This window comes from Meles meles, chromosome 3 (assembly GCF_922984935.1).
Source record: "Meles meles chromosome 3, mMelMel3.1 paternal haplotype, whole genome shotgun sequence".
Lineage (NCBI taxonomy): Eukaryota > Metazoa > Chordata > Mammalia > Carnivora > Mustelidae > Meles > Meles meles.
The window spans coordinates 47,922,566-47,946,679 of record NC_060068.1 but is presented as its reverse complement, the minus strand read 5'-3'; the positions used below and the strand labels follow the sequence as shown (position 1 = coordinate 47,946,679).

Here is a 24,114-nt window from a genome sequence, read left to right as displayed (position 1 = left end):
ACAGAGATGGAAGTTTCACAGGTAAAGAGAATAGTAAAGGACAAAAGCACAGTGGGAAGAAAACAGGCTTTGCATAGAAACAAAGTGACTTAGTGTGTCTGGCTGCAATTTAGAAATCCAGCAGCAGTTAGGAGGAATATTTTCAAAAGGTTTATTGGTAATTGCTGAGAGTCCTAACTCAATTGACTCCAAGTGGGGTGTGCGTATGGGTATGCATATATGTATTTTAAGATTTATTTATTTGAGGGGGGAGGAGGGGCAGAGGGAGAGGGAGAGAGAGTCCCAGGTCAACTCCATGCTCAGTACAGAGCCAGACATGGGGCTCCATCCCACAACCCCAGATCCCAAAACCAAGAGCCCGAGGTTTAGTGGAGCCCGAGAGAGAGAGAGAGAGAGAGAGAGAGAGAGAGAGAATGTGTATATATATATATATATATATTAAATTATTTATTTATCTGAGAGAGAGAGAGAGAGAGAGAATACTCATGAAGGGGAAGGGGCAGAGGGAGAGAGAATCCCAAGCAGACACCCCCCCACCAGCGGGGAGCCCCACATTGGTCTCCATCTTGGGCTCAGAACATGAGGCGAAATCAAGAGTCGGATGCTCAACAGACTGAGCTACCGAGCTGCTCCAAGAGTGCATATATATTTTTAACCCACATCCAAATCATGCTAATAAGAGATGTATTTCCCTTTTATAGGGTAGGCCTAGTTACTGTGGAATAAGATGGGAGATGGCATGCTTAAGCATGGTGGGTGGGTGGGGAGTGAGTGGAAAGGCTATTGCAGGAAAATTGAAATAATGGAGAATGAAGGGAATTATCAAAACTCTCTTTATTCTTCAAAAGCAATATCCCTGGCAGGATATTGAGAAGGCAGTATCATCATTTCACATTTTTCATTAATTAGAAAACTCGAATTTGTAATTCAACAAGCAGTGAACACAATCCTCTCTCCCTCCACCAAGAAACCTTCTTTGGCTACTCCAGGTAGCAGCCGCGTCACCATCACCTGGGGGCTAGTTAGAACCGGCGCTTCTCAGACCCCAGGCCAGAGTCGCTGACTCAGAATGTGCACTTAACGTGATGTTCAGGTGATTCCATGCACGAGACAGCCCCAGAAGCCCCGCTCTAAGCTAGGGTGCTATAGAACCAATATTTTGCTGAAAAGCATTTCTGGCTGCAGCCGCAATTCGCCGAGTCTTGCACCAGATGGCAGCAGCCCGCCCACTTCCTCCTAGCGGCACCCCACTGTGCCAGGCGAGGGCGCGCTCCGCGCGCTTCCGGAAGACCCAGACGGCCTCCGCCGAGGCGGTGGTGGCGGCGGCGGGAGCGTGCTCCGGGGGGCGGGGCCCGGCTTGTCCAATGGGCTCTCCCGGGCAGGGGGCGGGGCGCTATTTCAGCCGCTCTCGCGGGGCGCGGGCGCGCCGCGCGTCCGGGGCTCAGTATGTGGCGCGTTCCTGGCCAGCTGTGCCTGCACTTTGCGAGGGGAAGCAGGCTCTCTGGTCCTTGGAATAGGCCTGCCGCCTTCATGTCCACTTTGCTCATCAATCAGGCCCAGTACGCTTGGCTGAAGGAGCTTGGGCTCCGCGAGGAAAACGAGGGCGTATACAATGGAAGCTGGGGAGGCCGGGGAGAGGTATGCGGGTGTGCGGGAAATCTGTGCGGCCTCAGTGCGGTCCCTGCCCAACCGGGTATCCGACTCCCCCTTTCCACTCCCCTCCGCTGCCGCTGTGGACGGTTGTACTGAGGGGCAAGTTTGGAAGCCACAGAGTAAACGTGTGCTTGTGTAGGGTGCCTTAAAAATGCGTTTAGATTATTAGGTCTTTGTGTGTTTTGGAGAAATCGGCGTCATTTTGGAGCTGGTAGAGCTTGAACTTTAACGCAGGCTTACAACCTTATGGCAGAGTTCTCGATGGGTAGAGAGACAGGCCACACGCTTAGCATTGGGAAATTATCTCAGTTTTGTGCTTGACTCTGGCTCCACAGGTCTGTCTGTGTTCTGCCTTAGTTTTATACTGTCTTTTCTGAAATCCTTTGTTGGAGTTTGCAAGTCCGGATTTGCTGAAATCCTGTTAAAATTATTGAGCGCTGAGCTTCCTGGAGGACAGGATTTTAAGCATTTCTTTATTTCCAGAGCCAGGCAACATGACTAGCACTCAGTGAAAGCTCAATTAAGTTGTTTTACAGAATACCATGGAAAGGTAAGGTTATTACCGCTCAGATTTTTTTGAAAGCTGCATACAAAAGAAAGCTTTTATAAGATGTTACCAAAAAACCCAAAAAGGAAATGTTACATAACATGCCACAAAGTTTGTCGAGTGTGATATAATGAACTTGCTTTGTTAGAGGGAACAGTCCTCAAGGTTACCTGTGACTGTAGGAGATTCAGGTGCTTTTAATTATCCTCTGAATCCTTTTCTGTTTTCACTTTGATCCTGTTTTTCCTGTGGCATGTTACTAGGTTCCTGGATAAATTACTCTTTACTGAAAATCTTTTCGATATGCTTTGATTTTTTTTTTTTTCTTACTAATCTCTGCCATTTGTGTGGAGATAGGCTTTCCCATATTTGTCCACTGTTGGTTCTTTGACCTTCTGACTAGGGCAGAGTAAGAGAAGAGTAAGTAAATCTCGTTAGATTGGTCTGTTATTTGTGGAAAAAGAGGTGAAGTAACGGGTAACGTTAGACTGTTGCTTTTATACTGAGTGTTTAGATGGCAATGCAGGGTTTTGCAAAATGATTCTGCATGTTTAGGTCAGAAATGAAAAAGCTCTGTTAAGTGACCTATTTGTAGTAAAAGTTAATGTAAAACTTCCAAGTTTGGATATGGTGTCCAAGTTCAGTTTCTTCTTTCCCTTACAACCCCCATTGGATCTGTTCCCCGATTTTGGAAGGGATTACATTTTCTGTAGATAGCATTCATTTTTTTGTTTGTTTTGTTTTAAGGTTATCACCACCTATTGTCCTGCTAACAATGAACCTATAGCAAGAGTCCGACAGGTAAGTTTTTTGGTTTTGCTTTTACTAATACAAACTGCCCATGGGGTTTGTGCCAGTGGAAGAGCAGTATGGAGTCTCACAGTCCAAGAATAAAGTGTTTCTTTTTCATAGGACGTTGAAAAATGTCTGGGAGAGACTGCCCACTCTTTGGGTTGGGGTATCCTAGGAAAGGTGAAAGAAAAGTTGTGGGGGGGTTTCCATTTAAGGCCACGTTTCTGAATCACCACATTTCTGAAATACCTGTTCTTGTGAAGTCTTTGTTGGAGCCCATGGTTCTGAATTTCTGACATCACAGGTGTTGTCCCCAGATGAGGCTAATGGACCTTGCCTCTAGAAGCAATGTTTTAAAAAGTATAGCTGGATTCTAAGCTGTCTTACTGGGTTATCACAAGTGTTGGGAAGCACAGGCTGCGAAATTCATTTTAAGCTACAGATCTGAGGGTCACTTAGAAATACTCCAGTTCTTCTCCAGAAATCTTGGGTGTTCTCAGAAGGGGAATCATCACTTCCCTTTGTTTTTCTCTTTGTCTCCCCCTAATTGGTAATTTAGGCTAGCATGGCCGACTATGAAGAAACGGTGAAGAAAGCGAGGGAAGCATGGAGAGTCTGGGCAGAGGTGAGTGTGAAGATCATAGCACAATGACCTCTGGTGACTGCAGGGAGATAAGAGAAAAATCTTCCAAGCAGTCGGTGCTCCCTGCAGTGGGAGTTGCTCTGGGGCTGTGATAATCTCCCTCTGCTGTAGTCCCAGGATAATGCCTTTTCGGTATCTGGCTTCAGTAAATGGTGATTTTAAGTGGATTTCAAGCATATACCTCAGCTGTGAACACTATTTCCAATTGAAGTTTCTCACTGGAGAAAAAGAAAGGACCGTCTATGTTACAAACACCCCCTTTCCTGCTTCTCCCCATTCCTTCCAGTCAGCTTCATGCAGGGGTGGGGGCTGGGGTGTGGGAGGGAGCATCTCTGCAGTTGGTTGATAGTCCCAGTTCACAGGGTTCACTTGAGTTCCCGCAGTCTGGTCAAGCTGGTGGTTCCTCCTCCATCTATCTGTGATGTAGGAAAGAACATTAGGGTTTGAAGCTGACAACCAAGAAAGAATTCTTGAGACGTCTTTGGTGCGAAAAGGTTGTTTTGTTAAAACATGGGGATGGTACTGGTGGGCAGAAAGCTGCAGTGGGGTCATGAGGACTTTCAAGTTGGGAGGGAATTAGGGAGACTGTAAGTCTCTAAGGAATTTTGGAAGCAAGGTTTCTAGGATCTTGAGGGGACTAACTATTCTGAGCACAAAGTTATCTATTACCATCTAATAAAACCTTAGTCATGAGACCCTTCAGGTGTATATCGGTGGGCCATATATGCTTGGGGGATGGTTGCCAACACGTGTCTTGGAGGGTTTAGAGATAAAGGAAGTTTCCAAAGGAATTTTTGTGTGTGAAGTTAGACTTTCTCCCTCCTTTCCCCCCACTCTGAATATCCCATTTGCTGTCCCTCTGAAGATTATAGGCCTGAGCCTAAAAGATAGTAGTGGAAGGTTTAAGCCAGCTCAACAGGGTCAATGACTTTCTGTGTGCTTTGTCTTGTAAATAGAGGAGACTGGGCCTGCCTCCCTCCTGGGGTTATGGTAAGGGTTAAATGAGTTAATCATTGGAATTGCTTGCTGCAGGACCCTGCCTTTGTAAATGTCTGCCTGAGCTACAAACGCCCAGTGCTGCTGGGTTTGGGATTGCTGAGCCAGTTTTCTCTGAATCCAGTATTGCTAGGGTGACTTGGGGAAGGGGCAGGTTTTCCCAGAGAGCCCTGAGTTGGATGCCCCTTAGTTGTCAGGCAGGAGGTCGCCTCAGTGCAAAGCAGGAAAAACATCTTTCTTGTACTTTAACCAAATCTGGCTGTAAGTTGGTGTAGGGTTCCATTATGCGCAATGAAAAATGTCCTTGAACAGTAAAAGGCCACTTCCAAAAGTAAACGGTGTGCTAAGTTCACCCTGCATAGAGAAAGGTACCTGGAGCAGTGTCGTTTATTTGCAAAATAATTTTTGTTTTCTTTTTGATGTAAAAGTAATACATATTTGAGGTACCTGGGTGGCTCAGTCTGTAAAGTGGCTACCTTCACCTCAGGTCATGATGCGGTGGGCGGGTGGGGGGGTGCGGGGGTGGTGGTGGTGCTGGTGTCTCCCTGCTCTTCCGGGGAGTCTGCTTCTCCCTCTGTTTCCACCCCACACACCCTCGTGCACTCTGTATCAAATAAATACAATCTTAAAAAAAGTAATACATCTTTACTAAAAATTGGATGAGGCACTAAGATAATGACATTGAATCCTCTTACCTCGTCCTCTTCTATACAGAATAGTTATTAGATTTTGTGCATTTCCTTCATCTTTATGTGTTTCATAGTTGTAATTATTATACAAGGCGTGTGTAAAATTTTGTGACTTACGGTGGCACTGCATACCAGCCCAAGTTTACTGCATAATTTTAAAAAACCATTGGTTTCCTATGTTGCACCCGAGTTTTCGCGTCCAAGAGACCAATGTGGAACTCGAACTCATGACCCCATGATCAAGAGTTGTATACTCTACAGACTGGGCCCACCAGGCGCTACTGGAATGATATTTTAAAAGGTGCTGTAATTTCCCCCTACCATTTAATGCCCTCTGCTGATTTTCCCACGGTTTTTTGGAGCATCCTTTATAAGGTTCTTTGCACTGTGGCCCCTAATTTTCTCTCCTGGTTCCTTTAAACCTTCTAAATTTTCCCCAAATCCTCCATATCCTCTCGACTTTTGGCCTTTGCATATGCTTTGTTTCCTGTTGCCCATAATTTCCCTCTACTTTCTTTACCTCTTTACCTGGCAAGCAACAATCATGCTTGAGGTCTTAGGTCTCTACTTTAAACTTCTTCGGAAAGCCGCCTTCTTCCGCGCTGGCTAATCCCAAGCAACACTCAGTTAACACTGCTAGGTTCTCTCCTTGTACAGTCTGGCTTCTCCAGAACAGCGCTCACCACATGAGATTGAAATCATCTGTTTGTTGTTTCCACCACCCCATTGGGGTGTTGGTTCTAGTGGGCTTGAATTGTAGCTGTCTTCCTGGTATCCCTGGGTAAGATCAGAATATCTGGCACATAGAAAGTGTGCAGTAATTACTGGTTAGAGACCGAATAATATATACACAGAATATAATGTAAATATGTATTAGCCTTTCTGGGTTGATATTAATCAGTTTGCTGAACTTAGAAGCCTGTAGGCTAAATTCATTTGAAACATTAATGAGCCTATCCCATGTTCTAGAAAGTATGTAGATCTGTGCTGATTCATGTAACATTGCAAATTTTGTTTATTGTTTTCAGAGAGTTGCATGTATTATAAAAATGGCAAATGCTGTAGACATAGAAAATGTGGGGAATGGTAGTCTGTTAGAATTGCATCTCCCCCCCACCCTGCCAAAAAAATCCTATTCTCCAGAAATGACCATTAACATCTTACTGTATATTTCTTCAAATATAAGCAAAAGTTTAGTTATTGTGTATATTATTTTGCTATTTTCTGTTATCCTGTTACAACTCTTGAAGGTTTTTCCTTATGAGTCTATCTTCCTATTTGTAGAGTGTGAGTGTCCAATTTTATAGCTGTTGTGATATTAACTAGTCATGTGTTGATGGACATTAGGGTGGTTGGTTTGTCTCTGCTAGAAATGGCATTGTGGTTAAGTGTGGTACCTATCCCTCTGTACACTTATGTGTGTGCTTCGTATCTGGGAATGGAATTACCTAGTCAAAGGGGAGGAATGGTTTAAATGTTAGTAGGATGCCAGGTTACCTTCCGGAAAATCTCTCTCATGGCCCGGTGATCTGTCCAGGAAGAAGAGCACGAAGATGAACCCTGAGTTCTGGGTCAGGCTCTGGGAGGTGGCGGCCTTTGAGCAGTGCTGTAATAGCCCTCTCTAAGAGGGGGTGCGGGCAGGCCCCAGCCTGAGGGAAGCCATCCTTACAGTTGCCTCTGAAGGAGAGGCTGAGTTAATTGGGAAGAGCTGGAGGGGAGAGAAGAAAGGAGTGGTGCTCACAGTTGAGGAAGTCGTGTCTCCATAGGTGAAGCACGTCGCAAACTTCACGCGACCCAGCATGTACTCTTTGCCTCCATAAACCACTGACACTTTTGTCTTGTCTCAGGAATTGTACTTCTGTCCACCCAGCTGTTCAAGCCACAGACCTGGGCTCTATCCGTGGTTCTTGCACCTCCCTCATTTCCCATACCTATTCCATTAGGGTGTCCTGTCAGTTCTGTTTCCAGATTAATCCTGAATCTGCTTTGTGTCCCTTGCTTTAGTTTTTACAACTAAGTTACTGTAATCTTTGGCCTAGGGCATTAGAGTATGTTCTTAATTGGCCTCCCTACTTCTCTTTCCCCTCCAATATATGCTCCACCTATACACATTGATTTTTTAAAAGATTCTGTTTATTTTATTTTATTTTTTTAGAGAGAGAGTGGGGAGAGGAACAGAGGAAATAGGATAGGTAGACTCTGTGCTGAGTGCAGAGCCTGGCGCTGGGCTCGTTCCCATGACTTGAGCCAAAATCAAGAGCTGGACTCGGACACTTGGACGGTTAATTGACTGAGCCACCCAGGTGCCCTCTGCATGGTGGTCTTATAAAAGGCAAAGCAGGGGCACCTGGCTGGCTCAGTCAGTAGAGCATGCAACTTTTGATCTTGGGGTGTTGGGGTGTTGACTGCAAGCCCCAGTTTGGGCATAATGCTTGCTTAATTAAAAAATAAAATCTTTGGAGAAAAAAAAAAGTGAAGCAAGTCATTTCCTTAAAAACTATTAAAGACTTCACATTGCACTTACAGTAAGATTCAGTAAAATTATTAGTTCTATGAATGCCTTGTTTATTTTTTGCCCCAGTGCCTGGAATGATGCCTGTCACATAGTAAGTAGGTGCTCAGAAAATAGCGGATCATAATTTGAATGGGTTATGGAATACTGTTTTATTAGCTGAATCTAGGATTTGGGTATGTAGTCATTTTGACCCATGAGAAAATGTCAGTGGGAATCACAAAGGTTTATTGGTATTTAAGGTATTTGAAGCTTTTTAAGAATCATCGTATTCAGTTTTATATATTTTTTTTATTTTTAATATATATTTTTTAATTTATTTATTTGACAGACAGAGATCACAAGTAGGCAGAAAGGCAGGCAGAGAGAGAGAGGAGGAAGCAGGCTCCCCGCGGAGCAGAGAGCCCGATGCAGGACTTGATCCCAGGATCCTGAGATCATGACCTGAGCCGAAGGCAGAGGCTTAACCACTGAGCCACCCAGGCACCCCAGTCTTATATTTTATCTCTGTTCTTGGCACAGAACCTTACTCTCCAAAAATCTATCATCTGGTTGATGTTTTCTGGGACTCTGTGGTATCTGTGTTAGGGATGTGCCATAATACAGTTTGGAGTGATCAAAGTCATCTGATGGGTTTGTATTTAGTTCTCTTAGAGCATGTTTGTCTAATACTGTGTTACAGACTCAAGTTTACACATTGAATCAGTTGCTAAGATTCTATTCTCTTCTTAGGTTCCTGCTCCGAAGCGAGGAGAAGTAGTAAGACAGATTGGGGATGCTTTGCGGGAGAAGATCCAAATACTAGGAAGTTTGGTAAAGTATTTTCATAGTAATTAGACATTCCTTTGAGTTGGGGATTACGGCTGTTGAGTGTTTTTGTTTAAGATGTTAGGATTGTGGTGCTTAAGGAGAATAGTTCCTACATATAAAAAATGTCTTTAGAGGAAAGATGAACAAGATGAACAGGGAAGAGTAAAGAAAATTCGTGGGTTTTTAAATTAAGATAATAATAGACTTTCTGAAGTTTATACCCTCATAAAATAGACACGAAATGCCATTTGCTTCCCCCTGCCCCCTCCACCCCATAAATTTCCCCCTCCCACCCCATAAATTTAGTAGTTAAAACATGAATTGTGTTGTAAGAATGCTTCTTGGCTTTTAGGTGTCACTGGAGATGGGGAAGATCTTAGTGGAAGGTGTGGGAGAAGTTCAAGAGTACGTGGATATTTGTGATTATGCTGTTGGCTTATCACGGATGATTGGAGGACCCATCTTGCCTTCTGAAAGTAAGCAGTGAAGTCAGTTAAACTTAGAGTTCTGTGCTTTTAGGCCGTACTCCAAAAAAAATGCCCTGGCTATGACTAGTTTGCAGAACAAGAATTGCACGTAGCATGTAAACACATGAAAATGTCTTTAATCTCTGTACTAACAAACGTAAATTAAAATAGGTGAAAGTATCAGATCAAGATCCTTGTTAAAATTTTGTATTTTTAAAGCCAAAGCTCTGTTTTGGCAAGTCTGTAGGTGAGATAGCCACTCTTTTATGGGGACTTTTGGCAACATGAATCACCAGTCCATAACTAAAACAATATGAAAATAAATCCAGAGGGCCCAAAATGTTTAATACCAGTTTCAAGACTCTAATTTGAGTAATATGAAATATGACAAAGGTTTATATATAAAGGTGTTCGCTGTAGTATCACTAGGAAAAATCTGAAATGACCTAAATCCCGTATCATATGACAAATGTTAATCTAATTTTGGTAGTCTCGTAACATATTTTGAAAGTCATACTTAACGGAGATTGCTCTCCCCTAATCCCGCACTTTGTTGTTTTTTTTTTATTTTTTAAAGATTTTATGTATTTTTTTTTAATTTTTTTTTTTATTTATTTGACAGAGAGAGATCACAAGTAGATAGAGAGGCAGGCAGAGAGAGAGAGAGGGAAGCAGGCCCCTGCTGAGCAGAGAGCCCGATGCGGGACTTGATCCCAGGACCCCGAGATCATGACCCGAGCCGAAGGCAGCGGCTTAACCCACTGAGCCACCCAGGCGCCCTTTTTTTTTTTTTTAAAGATTTTATGTATTTGACAGAGCACAAACAGGGGGAGTGGGAGAGGGAGAGGCAGAGGGAGAAGCAGGCTCCTCGCTGAGCAAGGAGCCTGATGCAGGGCTCGATCCCGGGATCATGACCTGAGCCAAAGGCAGATGCTTAACTGACTGAGCCACCCAGGTGCCCCAGGAATGTGTTTTTTTAAAGAGCAAATTTTCCTGTTTTTCTTGGCATATTTGGTAAATTTCCTATTGGTAGAAAGAATTGGGAGGTTTTTTTTGTTTGTTTTTGGTTTTTTACTATCCTTAATTAGGTATATAGCAATGATTCTCATTAGCCAAGATGCATTTTATGTTTTATGTTACTGATCATTTTCTTTTTTTTTTATTATTTATTTATTTGAGAGAGAAAGAGAGCATAAGTGGGGAGGAGGGATGGAGGGAGAGGGAGAAGCAGGCTCCCCAATGAGCAGGAAGCCCCATGTTCCATCCCAGGACCCTGGGATCATGACCTGAGCCAAAGGCAGATGTCCAGCTGACTAAGCCACCCAGGTGCCCCGTTACTGATAATTTCCAATAGGCTTTTCTAGTTAAAAAAATAAATTGCCAGTTTGGAGAAGCATATTTGTGCAAACAAGGAATTTCTTTGATATATACCTACTGAGAGGTCTGCCTCACCAGTTAAAATTTTTTTATAGTTGTAGGCACATTTTTTTAAAGATTTTATTTATTTATTTGTCAGAGCACAAGCAGGCAGAGTGGCAAGCAGAGGCAGAAAGAGATGCACACACTCTCTGCTGAGCAAGGAGCCTGATGTGGGACTTGAACCCAGGACGCTGGGATCATGATCTGAGCCAAAGGCAGAGGCTTAATGACTGAGCCACCCAGGCACCCCTGTAGGCACATTTTTTAGAAGAGTAGGTTATTAGTCTGTCTATGCAGAGGCTTTTGGGCGACTTTGATTTCATTAATGTAGTAAATGCTTACTGAGTGTGTACTGGGTACCAGGTGAACTGATAGTGATACTTGATCAGTCAGGCATTATCCTGTCCTGAAGGGATTGATTGATTGAGCAAGTGAGTGTGCATAGTAGTGAGACAGGGGTAGGGGGACAGGGAGTGAGAGAATCTTAAGCAGACTCCATGCCCAGCAAGAGCCCCATACAGGGCTCGATCTCATGACCCTGAGGTCTTGACCTGAGCTGAAATCAAGTCAGAGGCTTAAGCAACTGAGTCACCAGGCACCCTGTCCTGAAGGAGTTCAAAGCTTAAAGATATCTGACATTTTAGAGTGGGAGGAAAGTTGGAGACAAGTAATGGGATAATTGTAAAAGTGCATGGTGGGTACTGTGATGGGGTGCGGGGGGTGCGGGGGAGGGTGGTGACCCTGAGCCAGCCTCGTGGGGCAATCTGGAAATGCCCCTAGGAGACAGTAATCCAAGGTCAGGCCTCAAGGCGGAGAGGGGTGGAGTGCTGGGGCAGGGGTGCTCTGACCTTGGGAAGAAGTCGGTTAGTTAACGTTAGAGGACCTGGTTTATTTGGGTAGCTGCCTTGCTTCAGTGTAGCTTGAGGGCATCGTGTGAGAGGAGAGACCTGTCCTGGCGAGGAGCTCGGACTTTGTCCTGAGGGCAGCTGCAGTAGCCATCCAGACACCGCAGGCTTGTAAGCAGAGGACAGAGGTCATCAGGGCTGCACTAGCCTCCCTGGGGAGGATGACAACGAGGGGAGGGGCCAGAGGCTGTGTCAGTGCATCATTTCCAGAGATATTGAGCTCAACTAAAGGAGGGTAAGGGAGGGAGGATAGCCACTGCTGGATTCCATGTTCTACAGTGAATTTGGCCAGAAAGATGGACGGCTGGGAGCCCCACCTTCCTAGTCGGTCTGTGGTTTTAACTCAGTTTGTGACCTTTCTTGCTTCAGTTCACTGCTCTGGCTTCCTTTGATTAAAATGTGCTGCTTGGGGCGCCTGGGTGGCTCAGTTGGTAAGCGATTGCCTTCGGCTCAGGTCATGATCTTGGGGTCCTGGGACCAAGCACAGATCAGGTTCCCTGCTCAGTGGGGAGCCTGCTTCTCCCTCTGCCTTTTCCCCTGCTTGTGTTCCTGCTCTAGCTATCTCTCTCTGTTAAATGAATAAATAAAATCTTAAAAAAAAATAAAAATAAAACACACCCTTTGTGGGACTGTGGGTGATGGTATATTTAAAATTTGTATATAGAATAGATATATTTCTTTGTTTTTATCATTTTTCTTATATGAACTCAAAGACTTGTGCACTTCATTCATTTACCATACATGTAATTCTTAGAGCTGTTCTTTTTTTTTTTTTTTTCATATAAATGAGCCACCTTTTCTCTCTTTGAAGAGGTCAGCCAGGACTTGACAGACAAAGTAAAGAACAGGAATCACAGCTCCAAGGTCATGCCCTTGGCATTCACATCCCCCAAGGCACCTCTTATCACCTCTTGGGCGTTTCTTTGTCTTCCAGATGGTGCTGATGCTGCCCTGCTCCATACAGAGCTCCTGTAAGATCAGAGGCACAATGATCAGTACCCTGTATAACCTAGTGTAGTAATAACAGCTTTATTGTATGCTAATTAATGTGCCTGTGTAAAGTGAGCCACTGCAAGGCACCCGGGGTCCGCCCTGGGTCTCGCCCTGGGTCTCGTTCACCTTCTTTCTCAGAATGAATGATTTCAGACTCTTAGTACCATCAAATGCATTAAGATACTAGCTTAAGTGTTCTGCCCCATCCCGTGTCCTCAGGACCTGGCCACGCACTCATTGAACAGTGGAATCCTGTAGGCCTGGTTGGCATCATCACTGCGTTCAACTTCCCTGTGGCAGTATATGGCTGGAACAATGCCATCGCAATGATCTGTGGGAATGTCTGCCTTTGGTAAGACTTCACCTTCTTAACGTGGTAGTAAGATGATAAAAATAGCCATTTTCAGGTACTGCCTGAAGGATTTTAAATGTATTGAAATGTTTTCTAATATCCTACTCTTTAATGGACATATAAGTCACACCTGCTAGTTGTATGGTGCTGATTTTTTTATTAGTACGTATTTTGCCATCGGTAAGACTGATTTTTTTTGCCTCATTTTTTGGCAAATGGCTTATCCCCACTCTTGCTTTCAGCTCTTTCCACCCCAAGTGGATATACTGTAAGAGTTAGTTACAGGCTCTACAGGTTTATGGGCTCAGTCCTCCACAAGGCTTAGGTGTAAGCCACAAGTGTCCCAGGTCACCCAGGACATCTGCAGTTCTGGCCAGTCTTGTATAAATTAGGAGGTACCCATGAATCCTCAGTTGCAGTAATTCACTAGAATGATCCACAGAGCTCAAGAAAATGCTATATTTAATAATGATTACAGTTTGATTTTAAAAGTCTCATCCTCTACCGACTAAGCTAGCCAGACACTTAATTATAGTTTGATTTTAAAGGATACACCTAGGGTACGGTGTAGAAAGGTCCCAGATGCAGAGCTTCTGTGCCTTCTCCCAATTGAGCTGGGGCACGGCACCCTACCTACCAGGAAGCCGCACTGATCTCTGGTGTCTGCAGTTTCTTTTGGGGTTTCCTTACAAAGTCACAGTTGATTAAATCGTTGGACATGTGATTGGACTCTCTCAGCCCTCCTCCCGTCCCTGTAGATGGAGTTCCGGAGGGCCGATAGTTCCGATTATGGCCTTGGATTTTATGGTGACCAGTGACAAGCCCCCATCGGGCCCTAGTCTAGCACTGCCCTCTCCCCAAATCACCTTGTTAACATAACTCCCTATTAGCACAACACATACCCTGGGGGTAATTCCAGGGGATTCTGTTGCCTTGTCAGAAACTGGAAACAAAGACCCGGATGTAGCCTTTATTTTTTTTTTATTTTTTTAGATTTTATTTATTTGACAGACAGAGATCACAAGGAGGCTGAGAGGCAGGCAGAAGAGGGGCGGGGGAGGCAGGCTCCCTGCTGAGCAGAGAGCCCAATGCGGGAGATGCGGGCTCGATCCCAGGATCCCGGGATCATGACCTGAGCGGAAGGCAGAGGCTTTAACTCACTGAGCCATCCAGGTGTCCCCCGGATGTAGCCTTTATACCACCCTCTAAGAACAAAACTAAGTTAAAAAGTTGGAGAAAAAAAGAACTTGGGAAGATCACAACCTTCTTTATGAAATTTTGACTTTTTCCCCCCTCTTTCCATAAAAATTTCATAGTGAATTCCCAAGTGATTCTGCGGTCCTTGGCCAGTGTTCCCATTGATACGTTAATTTTTACATCTTTATAAAATATGTGATAGTAGAAGTTAGTTGGGAAATGCCTATTTTGCAGATGGGAAAACACTTTCTTGTTTTTAGCTTCCATGGTGAGATCAGGAAAGCCAAGAGAGTTGTCTTGGCCTGTTTGGCATCTGTTCCACTAGTTATTTACTTAACTGTAATGTTGTGTTTGGTTTACTATATTCACAGACTGTCTACAATAGCCAGGCATCGCTGGGAGATTAATGATTTGATACCATCTTACCAAAGAGACCCACTTTCCGGTGTTTGAGTCCATAAAGACTAGTTGTATGGTTTTTCTCAACTCTGCATGCCTTCTGGGGAACTGCTGAAGTTCATGTTGATAGAGTTCCATTTCCATAATTGACAAAGGTTAATATAACAGTCTCTGTGTTCAGTGCAGCGGGCAGGTTCAGAATTGCCATTTTATGTTTTTCAAAGTTTTATAGTCCCTTGGGTCCCAGAGACACAAAGCTGAAGAAGGACAGATTTTGATTTCAGTTACCAGGTTCTATGGTCTGATTGGGACAGAATTTGTCACACAGACTTTTGGTTCTGCTTGACAGTAAAAGGTATTTATGATTTCCACCAAATTAAGTTGCCTTTCTCTTTTTTTTAACCCTCTCAAGGAAAGGAGCTCCAACAACTTCGCTCATTAGTGTAGCTGTCACAAAGTAAGTATGTGTGGCTTGCTTTTTCCTGTGTTGCATAATCTCAAAGAGTGGCACTGATTTTTTTTTATTTATTTTTAAAAAAAATTTTTTAAAAGATTTTATTTATCTGACAGAGATCACAAGTAGCAGAGAGGCAGGCAGAGAGAGAGAGGGAAGCAGGCTCCCCGCTGAGCAGAGAGCCCGATGCGGGACTCCATCCCAGGACCCCGAGATCATGACCAGAGCCGAAGGCAGAGGCCTTATTAACGCACTGAGCCACCCACCCAGGCGCCCGGGTGGCACTGATTTTTAATTCAGCATGGAAGAGTCACATTCACTTAAGCAGGAAATTTGTATAACCTTTTTCTTCTTTGATTGTAATAACATTTTGAAAATCATTTTACAGTATATGGAGCTCTTTCATAGCTCTTTGGAAACATGCCAGATATTGATTAACATACTGAAACTGAGCTCTTACAAACCTTTATGTCACTCGGGAAATACAAACAAATCCTGTGGAAAGGAAGTCGTGCAATTTAGGTGTGGTATTTAGTAACTGCTGAACATGTTCTTGGTTTTTGATTTCTACCCAGTTAATACTTTATTGCTTTTGTTTAATAAGTGATTCGCAAAACAGAAATGATAATACTGTTCTACTGATACTTACAGTGTCTAAAATGTGTTTCATCTTTGGATTACGGATTTTTTTTTTAAAGATTTTATTTATTTATTTGATAGAGATCACAAGTAGATAGAGAGGCAGGCAGAGAGAGAGAGAGAGGGAAGCAGGCTCCCCGCTGAGCAGAGAGCCCGATGTGGGACTCGATCCCAGGACCCTGAGATCATGACCTGAGCCGAAGGCAGCGGCTTAACCCACTGAGCCACCCAGGCGCCCGGATTACAGATTTTTTTTATTCAGTTTTGAGAACTTGACAATTCTGATTAGGTTATAAAATTAGTGCTACTCAGAATTGTCAAGTTCTCAAAACTGAATAAAAAAAATCTGTAATCCGGGCGCCTGGGTGGCTCAGTGGGTTAAGCCGCTGCCTTCGGCTCAGGTCATGATCCCGGGGTCCTGGGATCGAGCCCCGCATCGGGCTCTCTGCTTGGCTGGGAGCCTGCTTTCTCCTCTCTCTCTGCCTGCCTCTCTGCCTACTTGCCTACTTGTAATCTCTATCTGTCAAATAAATAAATCTTTAAAAAAAAAAAAAAAAAAATTAGTGCTACTAATCTGTCATTGTGGAATTTGGAGACTATATAGAAGAGGATGCCTTCCCATGTAGAGTAGTGGTTGTTGACTGTCCCTGATGTTCCATTGGTTACATGGTCTGCCTTCTCTGATAGAAGAATTGCTCAGAGAAAGCATGTGGAGTCTCTATGGAAGAGGGTCCTTAATGTGAAAAGTTCATTTAGGGACAGCGGCTTACTTGAAAGGAATGTGTGGTGATATTGAGGAAACTTTATCCTCCAAGACAAAATAATTAAATGGAGTAATTAAATAATTATTGGCTTACCATAATTAAAATTTGGTTGTAATTATACTTAAATTATAATTAAGTGTTATAGACAGCGATAATCTGCAAAACATGAGACAGCATACCTATAAAAATGATGAGGTTCCCAGGCAGTTGTTTTTTTGTTTTTTAGGGTTTTTTGGTTTGTTTTTTGTTGTTGGGTTTTTTGTTTTGGGGTTTTGTTTTGTTTTGTTTTGTTTGTGTAAAAATTTGGTTTTATTAAAGCACAGGGATAGGACCTGCAGGCAGAAAGAGCTGCCTCCCAGGGAGTTTAAAAAAAAACAACCCAAGACAGTTCTCTCACCATAGTGAACCAGACTTGCCAGTTGTTATTAAGCAGCTGGTTTAAAATACCTATTTTGACAGTAGTTTCAAATGTTCTAGGTAATTGCTGTTTTGAGCTTATTTATATATTTGCTCTAAATAGACTGAAGGATTTGAAATGTTCATAGGGGAACATGGCCTGTTCTTTACATAATTGAGGATGTTACCTGTTTTTGTCACAAGATAGTAAGTAAAATGATGCTAGGTTTTGCTGAAATTCACCAAGGGTGCAGTAATATTTGTATAAATTGAGTAGTTCTTATAAATTGAGTTCTTATAAATTGAGCTAAATGTTCAGATTTACATGACAACAAGGCCACACGTTGCCCTCTTTCTCTTCAGAAGGATGTTGGAAAGATTCTAGTTTGCCGGGAGGATAACGTCCAGTATTTCTTTCCATTTTGTGTCTCTGTAGCAGCTCATGTAGGAGTAGGGAGATGAGAGTTGCTTTGGACAGATTTGGGGGGGTGCGCTGGTGTAAAAGCCTCCTGACCCTCAGGACCCAAAATGTCTTGGAACAGTTCCTTAGGCAGAACTCTTAGCTACCCACAAGGAACATGAAATTCCAAGAGTCTCTGTGCTCAGGGATGACCAAAACGCGTGAGGTTCCCATTTCCAGGTTTCAACGTTGACCAGCTCGGGTCATTTCTAGCGTAAGTCATGCTGTGTCTCTGTAGACTTGTTGATGCTCCATCATTTACCAGGCAACCAGGGCAGGAGAACGGGAGAGTTAATCCAGTGTCAGGGGCTTATGAGTACAGGAAAGGGTTTGGTGAGCTCCTAGGCACAAACCAGAATCCCCACCCTTGAAGAATTGTCTGTCTCCTTGTGCAGACAGTAGATACGCCCTCAGTCCCTGGAAGAAATTGTACAACCTGATGCCTGGTCACAGACATGACAGCTACACCTGTGATCCTTGATGGACAGGAAAAAAGAAAACCGATAAAAAGGACATTTTGGGGGACAACTGGAGAATATAACAACAGTATGTTTTTCATGGAAGTAGGTATAGAATTTGGACTTTTTTTTTTTTTAAAGGTTTTATTTATTTGTTTGACAGATCACAAGTAGACAAGAGAGGCAGGTAGAGGAAGGAGGGGGCAGGATCCCCGCTGAGCAGAGAGCCCGATGTGGGGCTCGATCCCAGGACCCTGAGATCATGACCTGAGCTGGAGGCAGAGGCTTAACCCAATGAGCCATCCAGGCACCCCTGGACTTCTTTTTTTTTTTTTTTTTTTTTTTTTAAATTTAGGAAGTGGCTAGAAGGTTAGGGTGATGGATGAAAAGAGCCTTGGCTCTCTTTGGGCCTGAGTGCCCTAGGATGCTCAATGAATGAAAGAGCTCAGCATCAGAGAAACCAGGATCACTGGAGCCCTTTTTTACATCCCATCGTGGCCCTGAACTGTATTTATGATCTTAACTAGAATAACATAAGTCGTAGGATAATGTTTTAGAAAATGCTCTGTTGGCCCACAGTGCCCTAAGGTGGAGGGTGCTGAGACTTCTGGACTCAAGGATTTGGTGCGACACCAGTGGACACTAGTCTCAAACTTTCTTAGATTCTGCTGGCAGGTCCAGCTCCCTCTTCCTGTCTTCTTAGCAGCACTAAGTTTGGAGCCTGTTCCCCATTTCATCCTTGACACTTCCCTGGCTGGTGTCTCTTTGCAGAGATGGGTTGAACTTCTCATTTGCTGCTCGAAACTACCTTTCTTTTTCTTCATTTTTCTAGGTTATAGTCCTTATTCCTTTTTATTCCTTTCCTTCATTTTAATGGACTTGGGGCAAGAGACCAAACAAATGCCTTCCAACCAGGGTGTCGTCTTGAACCCAACCATATGTTCATAGCTGGGCAGAAAATCTTTGAAAACGGGATTCGGGCTAAGAGGTTAAAAGAATTCAAACAGGAAAGTCAGGTGGTGCAAAATTATTCCTAGTTTAAAAAAAACTTCTGGACAATAAGTTGTTGGGGTGCCTGGATGGCTCAGTGGGTTAAGCCTCTGCCTTTGGCTTGGGTCATGATCTCAGGGTTCTGGGATGGAGCCCCACATCGGGCTCTCTGCTCAGCAGGGAGCCTGCTTCCCCCCCTCCCCGACCTTGCCTGCCTCTATGTCTAATTTTGATCTCTCTGTCAAATAGATAAATAAAATCTTAAAAAAAGGAAGAAAGAGAAAAACTAAATTGTCCCCTTTCTCTGTAATTGTTTTTCCATTTCTAGAATAATAGCCAAGGTTCTGGAGGATAACCAGCTGCCTGGTGCGATCTGTTCTTTGACCTGTGGTGGAGCGGACATCGGGTAAGTCATTGGGCCCAGAGCAGCTTTTTGTTGAAGGACTTCAGGTCCATTGGTTAGACTCTTCTTTATTAGAGTAATGAAACCCAGGACAGCTGAGGAGAAGGGAGGGGTTTTGGGGAATAATTATTATCCCATACCTCATTGGGCTTTGCCTTTGTTAGGACATAGCCTTTGTTGGAGGATGAATAAGATTATCTTTTTAATTGCCCAGAGCTAGTTTTGTGAGGTGTTTATAGTCTAAAATAAGAAACTCCTGGGGTGCCTGGGTGATTCAGTCAGTTAAGCATCTGCCTTCCACTCGGGGTGGTGATCCCGAAGTCCTGGGATGGAGCCCTATGTTGGGCTCCTTGGTCAGCGGGGAGCCTGCTTCTCACTCTGTCTCTGTCTGCCATTCCCCCTGCTTGTGTTCTCTTTCTCTTGCTAGTTCTCTCTCTGTGTCAAATAGAATCTTTAAAATAAAAAAAAATAAAAGAAAAAGAAAAACTCCTGTAACATTGAGAAGTCTATGGCTTTCTGCCATTTAGTTCATAGAGGTGCTTACTTAGAAAAACCAAAGCTGTGGAATTGGAGTCTGGTGTCTCCTTCAGCTGAGAACCGGTCCTGTTGTCTAGGTTCTTCAGCTGACCAATAAAAGGGACCTCTGGGAATGTAGCCTCTTTTAAAAAATGTGTTGTTTTTAGAAAATTGCCGTATAATTCACATACTGTAGAATTCGCTCTTTAAAAAGGTATAGTTGAGGGGTTTTTGGAATATTCATGTTGTGCAACCATTACCGTTATTGTCTTCCAGAACATTTTCATTAGATCAAAAAGGAATCTTCATCCCCATTAGCAGTCACTTGGCATGCCCCCCGCAACTCCCACCACCCCCCACAATCACTCCTCTACTCTCTGTCTCTGTACATGTGCCTTTTGGGAACCTTTCATATAAGTGGAATCCTACAACATGCAGGCTTTGTGCTTTCTTTAACTCAGCATCCTATCAGAGCCTTTTCCTAAGCCGGGAGCTGTAATTGCCCTGATCCGAGATGAAAGCTGAAGTTAACTACTGCTGGCTTTGATGTTGATTAGGTGTGTTTTCCCCAGAGGCCCATGAGAGTCAGGCCTTACAGCCCACCCTGGCTTGTGTGAAACGTTGGTCTCCCTCCTTCACTTATCCTACTGCTCCACTTGTCCATTTCGGAAAGGAATAATACATTCGTCTTTTGATAAGAATGAGAAAATAGCAGGAAATACAACTTCCACATGTAGAGTACCTAGTGAAATATTATCTACGTGTCATTTATAACATTACAACATTTGTGCTCTTTGAGCATCCATCCTTCATATTGGTCTTGGACTGGCTCAGAGGGAGGAGTGTTTGCAGGCATGCATTAAGTAACAGCTACTTGTGCATTAGGTAACAGTACTTAGAGTATCGGTGCTCAGGTTTGCTGGGCCAAACCTGGGGACATCTCTGTGTGTAATCCCATCAAGCAGTTCTAGCCTTACAGTTTATCTCTTGTGCTGGTTGATCTGCTAGTCTACTACCAAGCCCTTTAGCGCCCTGAACCAAGAGCCAAGAGATTTGCATCTGTAGTGTCTGGTCTATGTTTCTTAGAGATAACTGGAAATCCTAGCACAGTCTTCATTAAGTGAGCTTCCATGAGAGATACTTAGAATGTTTCCTTATAGTCTTCAGACTTTTAATTTTTTTTTTTTTAATATTTTTATTTATTTGACAGAGAGAAATCACAAGTAGGCAGAGAGGCAGGCAGAGAGAGAGGAGGAAGCAGGCTCCCCACGGAGCAGAGAGCCCAATGTGGGGCTCGATCCCAGGACCCTGGGATCATGACCTGAGCCGAAGGCAGAGGCTTTAACCCACTGAGCCACCCAGGTGCCCCTTAATTCTTTTTTTTCCTTAAGATTTTATTTATTTGTCAGCACAAGCGAGGTTAGCAGCTGGCAGAGGGAGAGGGACAAATTCCCTGCTGAGCAGAGCTGGACACGGGACTCTGTCCCAAGACCCTGGGATCATGACCCTAGCATCTTCCAAAGGCTGGTGCTTAACCAGCTGAGCTACCTAGGTGTCCCTCAGACTTTTAATTTTTTTTTTTTTTTTAAGATTTTATTTATTTGAGAGAGAGAGAGAATGAGAGAAAGAAAACATGAAAGGGGAGAGGTCGGAGGGAGAAGTGGACTCGATCCTGGGACTCCCAAGATCATGACCTGAGCTGAAGGCAATTGCCCAACCAACTGAGCCACCCAGGGGCCCCCAAACGTTTAATTCTTTTTTTTTTTTTTTTTTTTAAAGATTTTATTTATTTGACAGACAGAGATCACAAATAGGCAGAGAGGCAGGCAGAGAGAGAGGAGGAAGCAGGCTCCCCACCGAGTGGAGACCCCGATGCGGGGCTCCATCCCAGGACCCTGGGATCATGACCTGATCCGAAGGCAGAAGCTTCAACCCACTGAGCCACCCAGGCGCCCCCAGACTTTTAATTCTTAGAAGAATTAATAGTTTAGGAGTCTGCAACGTAATTGGGATGATCATAGAGGAAATGCTAAGGTTATAATGTGTATCCTCCTTTTTAAAAAAAATATTTGAGAGAGCACTCAAGAGTGAGTGGGAGGAGGGGCAGAGGAAGAGAGAATCCTGAAGCAGACACCCTGCTGAGTGTGGATCCCAGTGTGGGACTCTGAGATCATGACCTGACCTGAATCCCAGGACTCTTGAGATCATGACCTGAGCTGAAACCAAGAGTTGGCAGCTTAACGGACTGAGCCACTCAGGCGCCCCAGGACTTTGATCCTTAATAATGTCCTCAAGGTGATTGCCATTTATTGAGAGCTCCCAAATCAGATTAGCCTGTTGGACTGTATGGGTTTGCTTGTGAAAATCTAGTTCATTTTCGTGAAGACCTTCCTTTGCGCTCTTGGGATAGACTGACGTGTATCTTTGACTGAGAGCCATTCTGTGGTGAGGAAGCATGTCATGCTCTGGCTTGGTGCGAGTAGGTGGTGCCATTGCTGGACTTCTCTGCCTGGGTGACCTTGTTTGTTCCCTTGCAGCACAGCAATGGCCAAAGATGAGCGGGTAAACCTGCTGTCCTTCACCGGGAGCACACAGGTGGGAAAACAGGTGGCCCTTATGGTGCAGGAGAGGTTTGGTAAGTGTTGACTTTCTCATAAGCAGTGTGATGGATGGGGAATCTCAAAGTTGGGTTTTTTTCTTGGATTGTTTCTGTGGGGACACCAGCCATGTTTATTTGACTGTCCAAGTGAAAGAGAAGGGATGCAGATATCAATGGGGAGATGGCACATTTAAGAATGTAACTTGGAAAAGTGTGTCATTTTCCCCCTAAATGACCAGAGCGAAATCCTATCAAATACATTTCTTGATTTCCATCAGAAGTGTTTGGCAAATAAAAACAGAAAAGTCATACTTTTTTTTTTTTTAAGATTTTATTTATTTATTTGACAGAGAAGAGAGATCACAAGTAGATAGGCAGGCAGAGAGAGAGAGAGAGAGAGAGAGAGAGAGGAAAGCAGGCTCCCGCTGAGCAGAGAGCCCGATGCGGGACTCGATCCCAGCACCCCGGGATCATGACCTGAGCTGAAGGCAGCGGCTTAACCCACTGAGCCACCCAGGCACCCGAAAAGTCATACTTTAAATAGGTGTAGGGATTGACAGGACATGGAGTGAATATAGGAATGGAACACTTAAGTCTGTTCTCCTTTTACATTTTACGTATACACAACTGACAAGAGTTGTATACACAGTGTTCTGTGCTTCACTGGACGGCTTCTTAGAGTTACGTTTTCAAGAATAATAGTGACTTTCAATTTTTGGTGGTTTTGCTGAATTTTGACAAACCCTAGCCTAAAGTGAGACTTGACTACTAAATCTGCCAGTTGTTTTGCTATAAACGCATTGCTTTTACTTATTTTCCCCCATCCTGAAGGCGTGGCCTTTTTTTTTTTTTTTTTTTAAAGTAGGCTCCCCTCCCAGTATGGAGCCCAGCGCAGGGCTTAAACTCAAAACCCTAAGATCAAGAGTCAGATACTTAACCGCCAGAGCCACCCAGGCACCCCAGGGTGTTGCTTTTAAACAGGAGGCTTACAAACCATTAGAGCTAATAAGTAAGGTCAGGTTGCAGGATACAAGATTACTATACAGAAATCACTTGTATTCCTATACCTTAACAATGAACAACCTGAAAATGGAATTCTGAAGACAGTTCCATTCACAGTAGTGTCAAAAAGAGCAAAATACTTTTTTTTGGAAAAAATTTTATTTACTTCTTTGAGAGAAAGAGCACAAGCAAGGGGCAGGAACAGAGGGAGAAGCAGATTCCCCACTGAGTAGGGAGCCCAACTCAAGGCTTGATCCCAGGACCCTGAGATCAGGACTTGAGCCCAAGGTAAATGCTTAACAGACTGAGCCACCCAGGCACCCCTAAAACAATAAAATACTTAATAGTAAATTAAACAGGGGCACCTGGCTGGCTCAGTGGGTAGAGTGTGTAACTCTTCATCTCTGGGTTGTGAGGTGGAGCCCCACATTGGTGTGGAGGTCTTTTAAAAATAAAATCTTCAAAAAAAAAAAATTAACAAAAGGAGTTGAAGTCTTCACACAAAATACTACAGAATACCTTTGAAAGAAAGTAAAGAAGATCTAAGTAAATGTAAAGATGTCCCATTTTCACTTTTTGGAAAAGTTTATACTGTTAGAGCCTAAGAGCAATACTGCCCAAGTAGTCTACAGAGATTGTGGTCCCTTTCATAATGTTACGTGGCTTCTTTGCAGAAATCGACAGGCTGATCGCTAAATTTAGATGAACTGTGGAGGACCGCAAGCAGCTCAAACAGTCTTGAAAAAGAACAAATTTCGAGGACCCATACTTCCTGATAACACAACTTCGTACAAAAATATAGTAATCAAGATGATGTACTGGCCTAAGGATAGATGTCAGAATCAGTGTAATAACAGTGAGAGTCCTGAAATAAACCCTTACAGTTAGGTCATTTGATTTTTGATGAGGGTGCCAAGACATTTCAATGGAGAAAGAGTAGTCTTTTAAACAAAGGGCAGAGGGTGTTGGGACAACTAGATATCCATGTACGTGGTAAGAAATTAGACCCCCTACTTTATCTTGTACACAAAAAATAAATGTTCTGGTGACGTGGATATA

At 43.7% G+C, this 24,114-nt stretch overlaps 1 protein-coding gene across 2 annotated transcripts in view; it reads left to right on the top strand.

Annotated features, from left to right (window-relative positions):
- Positions 1 to 1,408: 1,408 nt before the first annotated feature.
- ALDH7A1 (aldehyde dehydrogenase 7 family member A1) overlaps positions 1,409 to 24,114 on the top strand; it is a 42,727-nt gene continuing 20,021 nt past the window's right edge. For both annotated transcript variants that reach the window (XM_046000624.1, XM_046000625.1), the window contains exons 1-9: positions 1,409 to 1,638; positions 2,948 to 3,001; positions 3,552 to 3,617; positions 8,565 to 8,645; positions 8,995 to 9,118; positions 12,646 to 12,778; positions 14,787 to 14,831; positions 18,864 to 18,941; positions 21,992 to 22,089. In XM_046000624.1, coding sequence (XP_045856580.1) covers positions 1,447 to 1,638; positions 2,948 to 3,001; positions 3,552 to 3,617; positions 8,565 to 8,645; positions 8,995 to 9,118; positions 12,646 to 12,778; positions 14,787 to 14,831; positions 18,864 to 18,941; positions 21,992 to 22,089 — 871 coding nt within the window. In that variant the 5' untranslated portion in view covers positions 1,409 to 1,446. The remainder of the gene's footprint in view (positions 1,639 to 2,947; positions 3,002 to 3,551; positions 3,618 to 8,564; positions 8,646 to 8,994; positions 9,119 to 12,645; positions 12,779 to 14,786; positions 14,832 to 18,863; positions 18,942 to 21,991; positions 22,090 to 24,114) is intronic.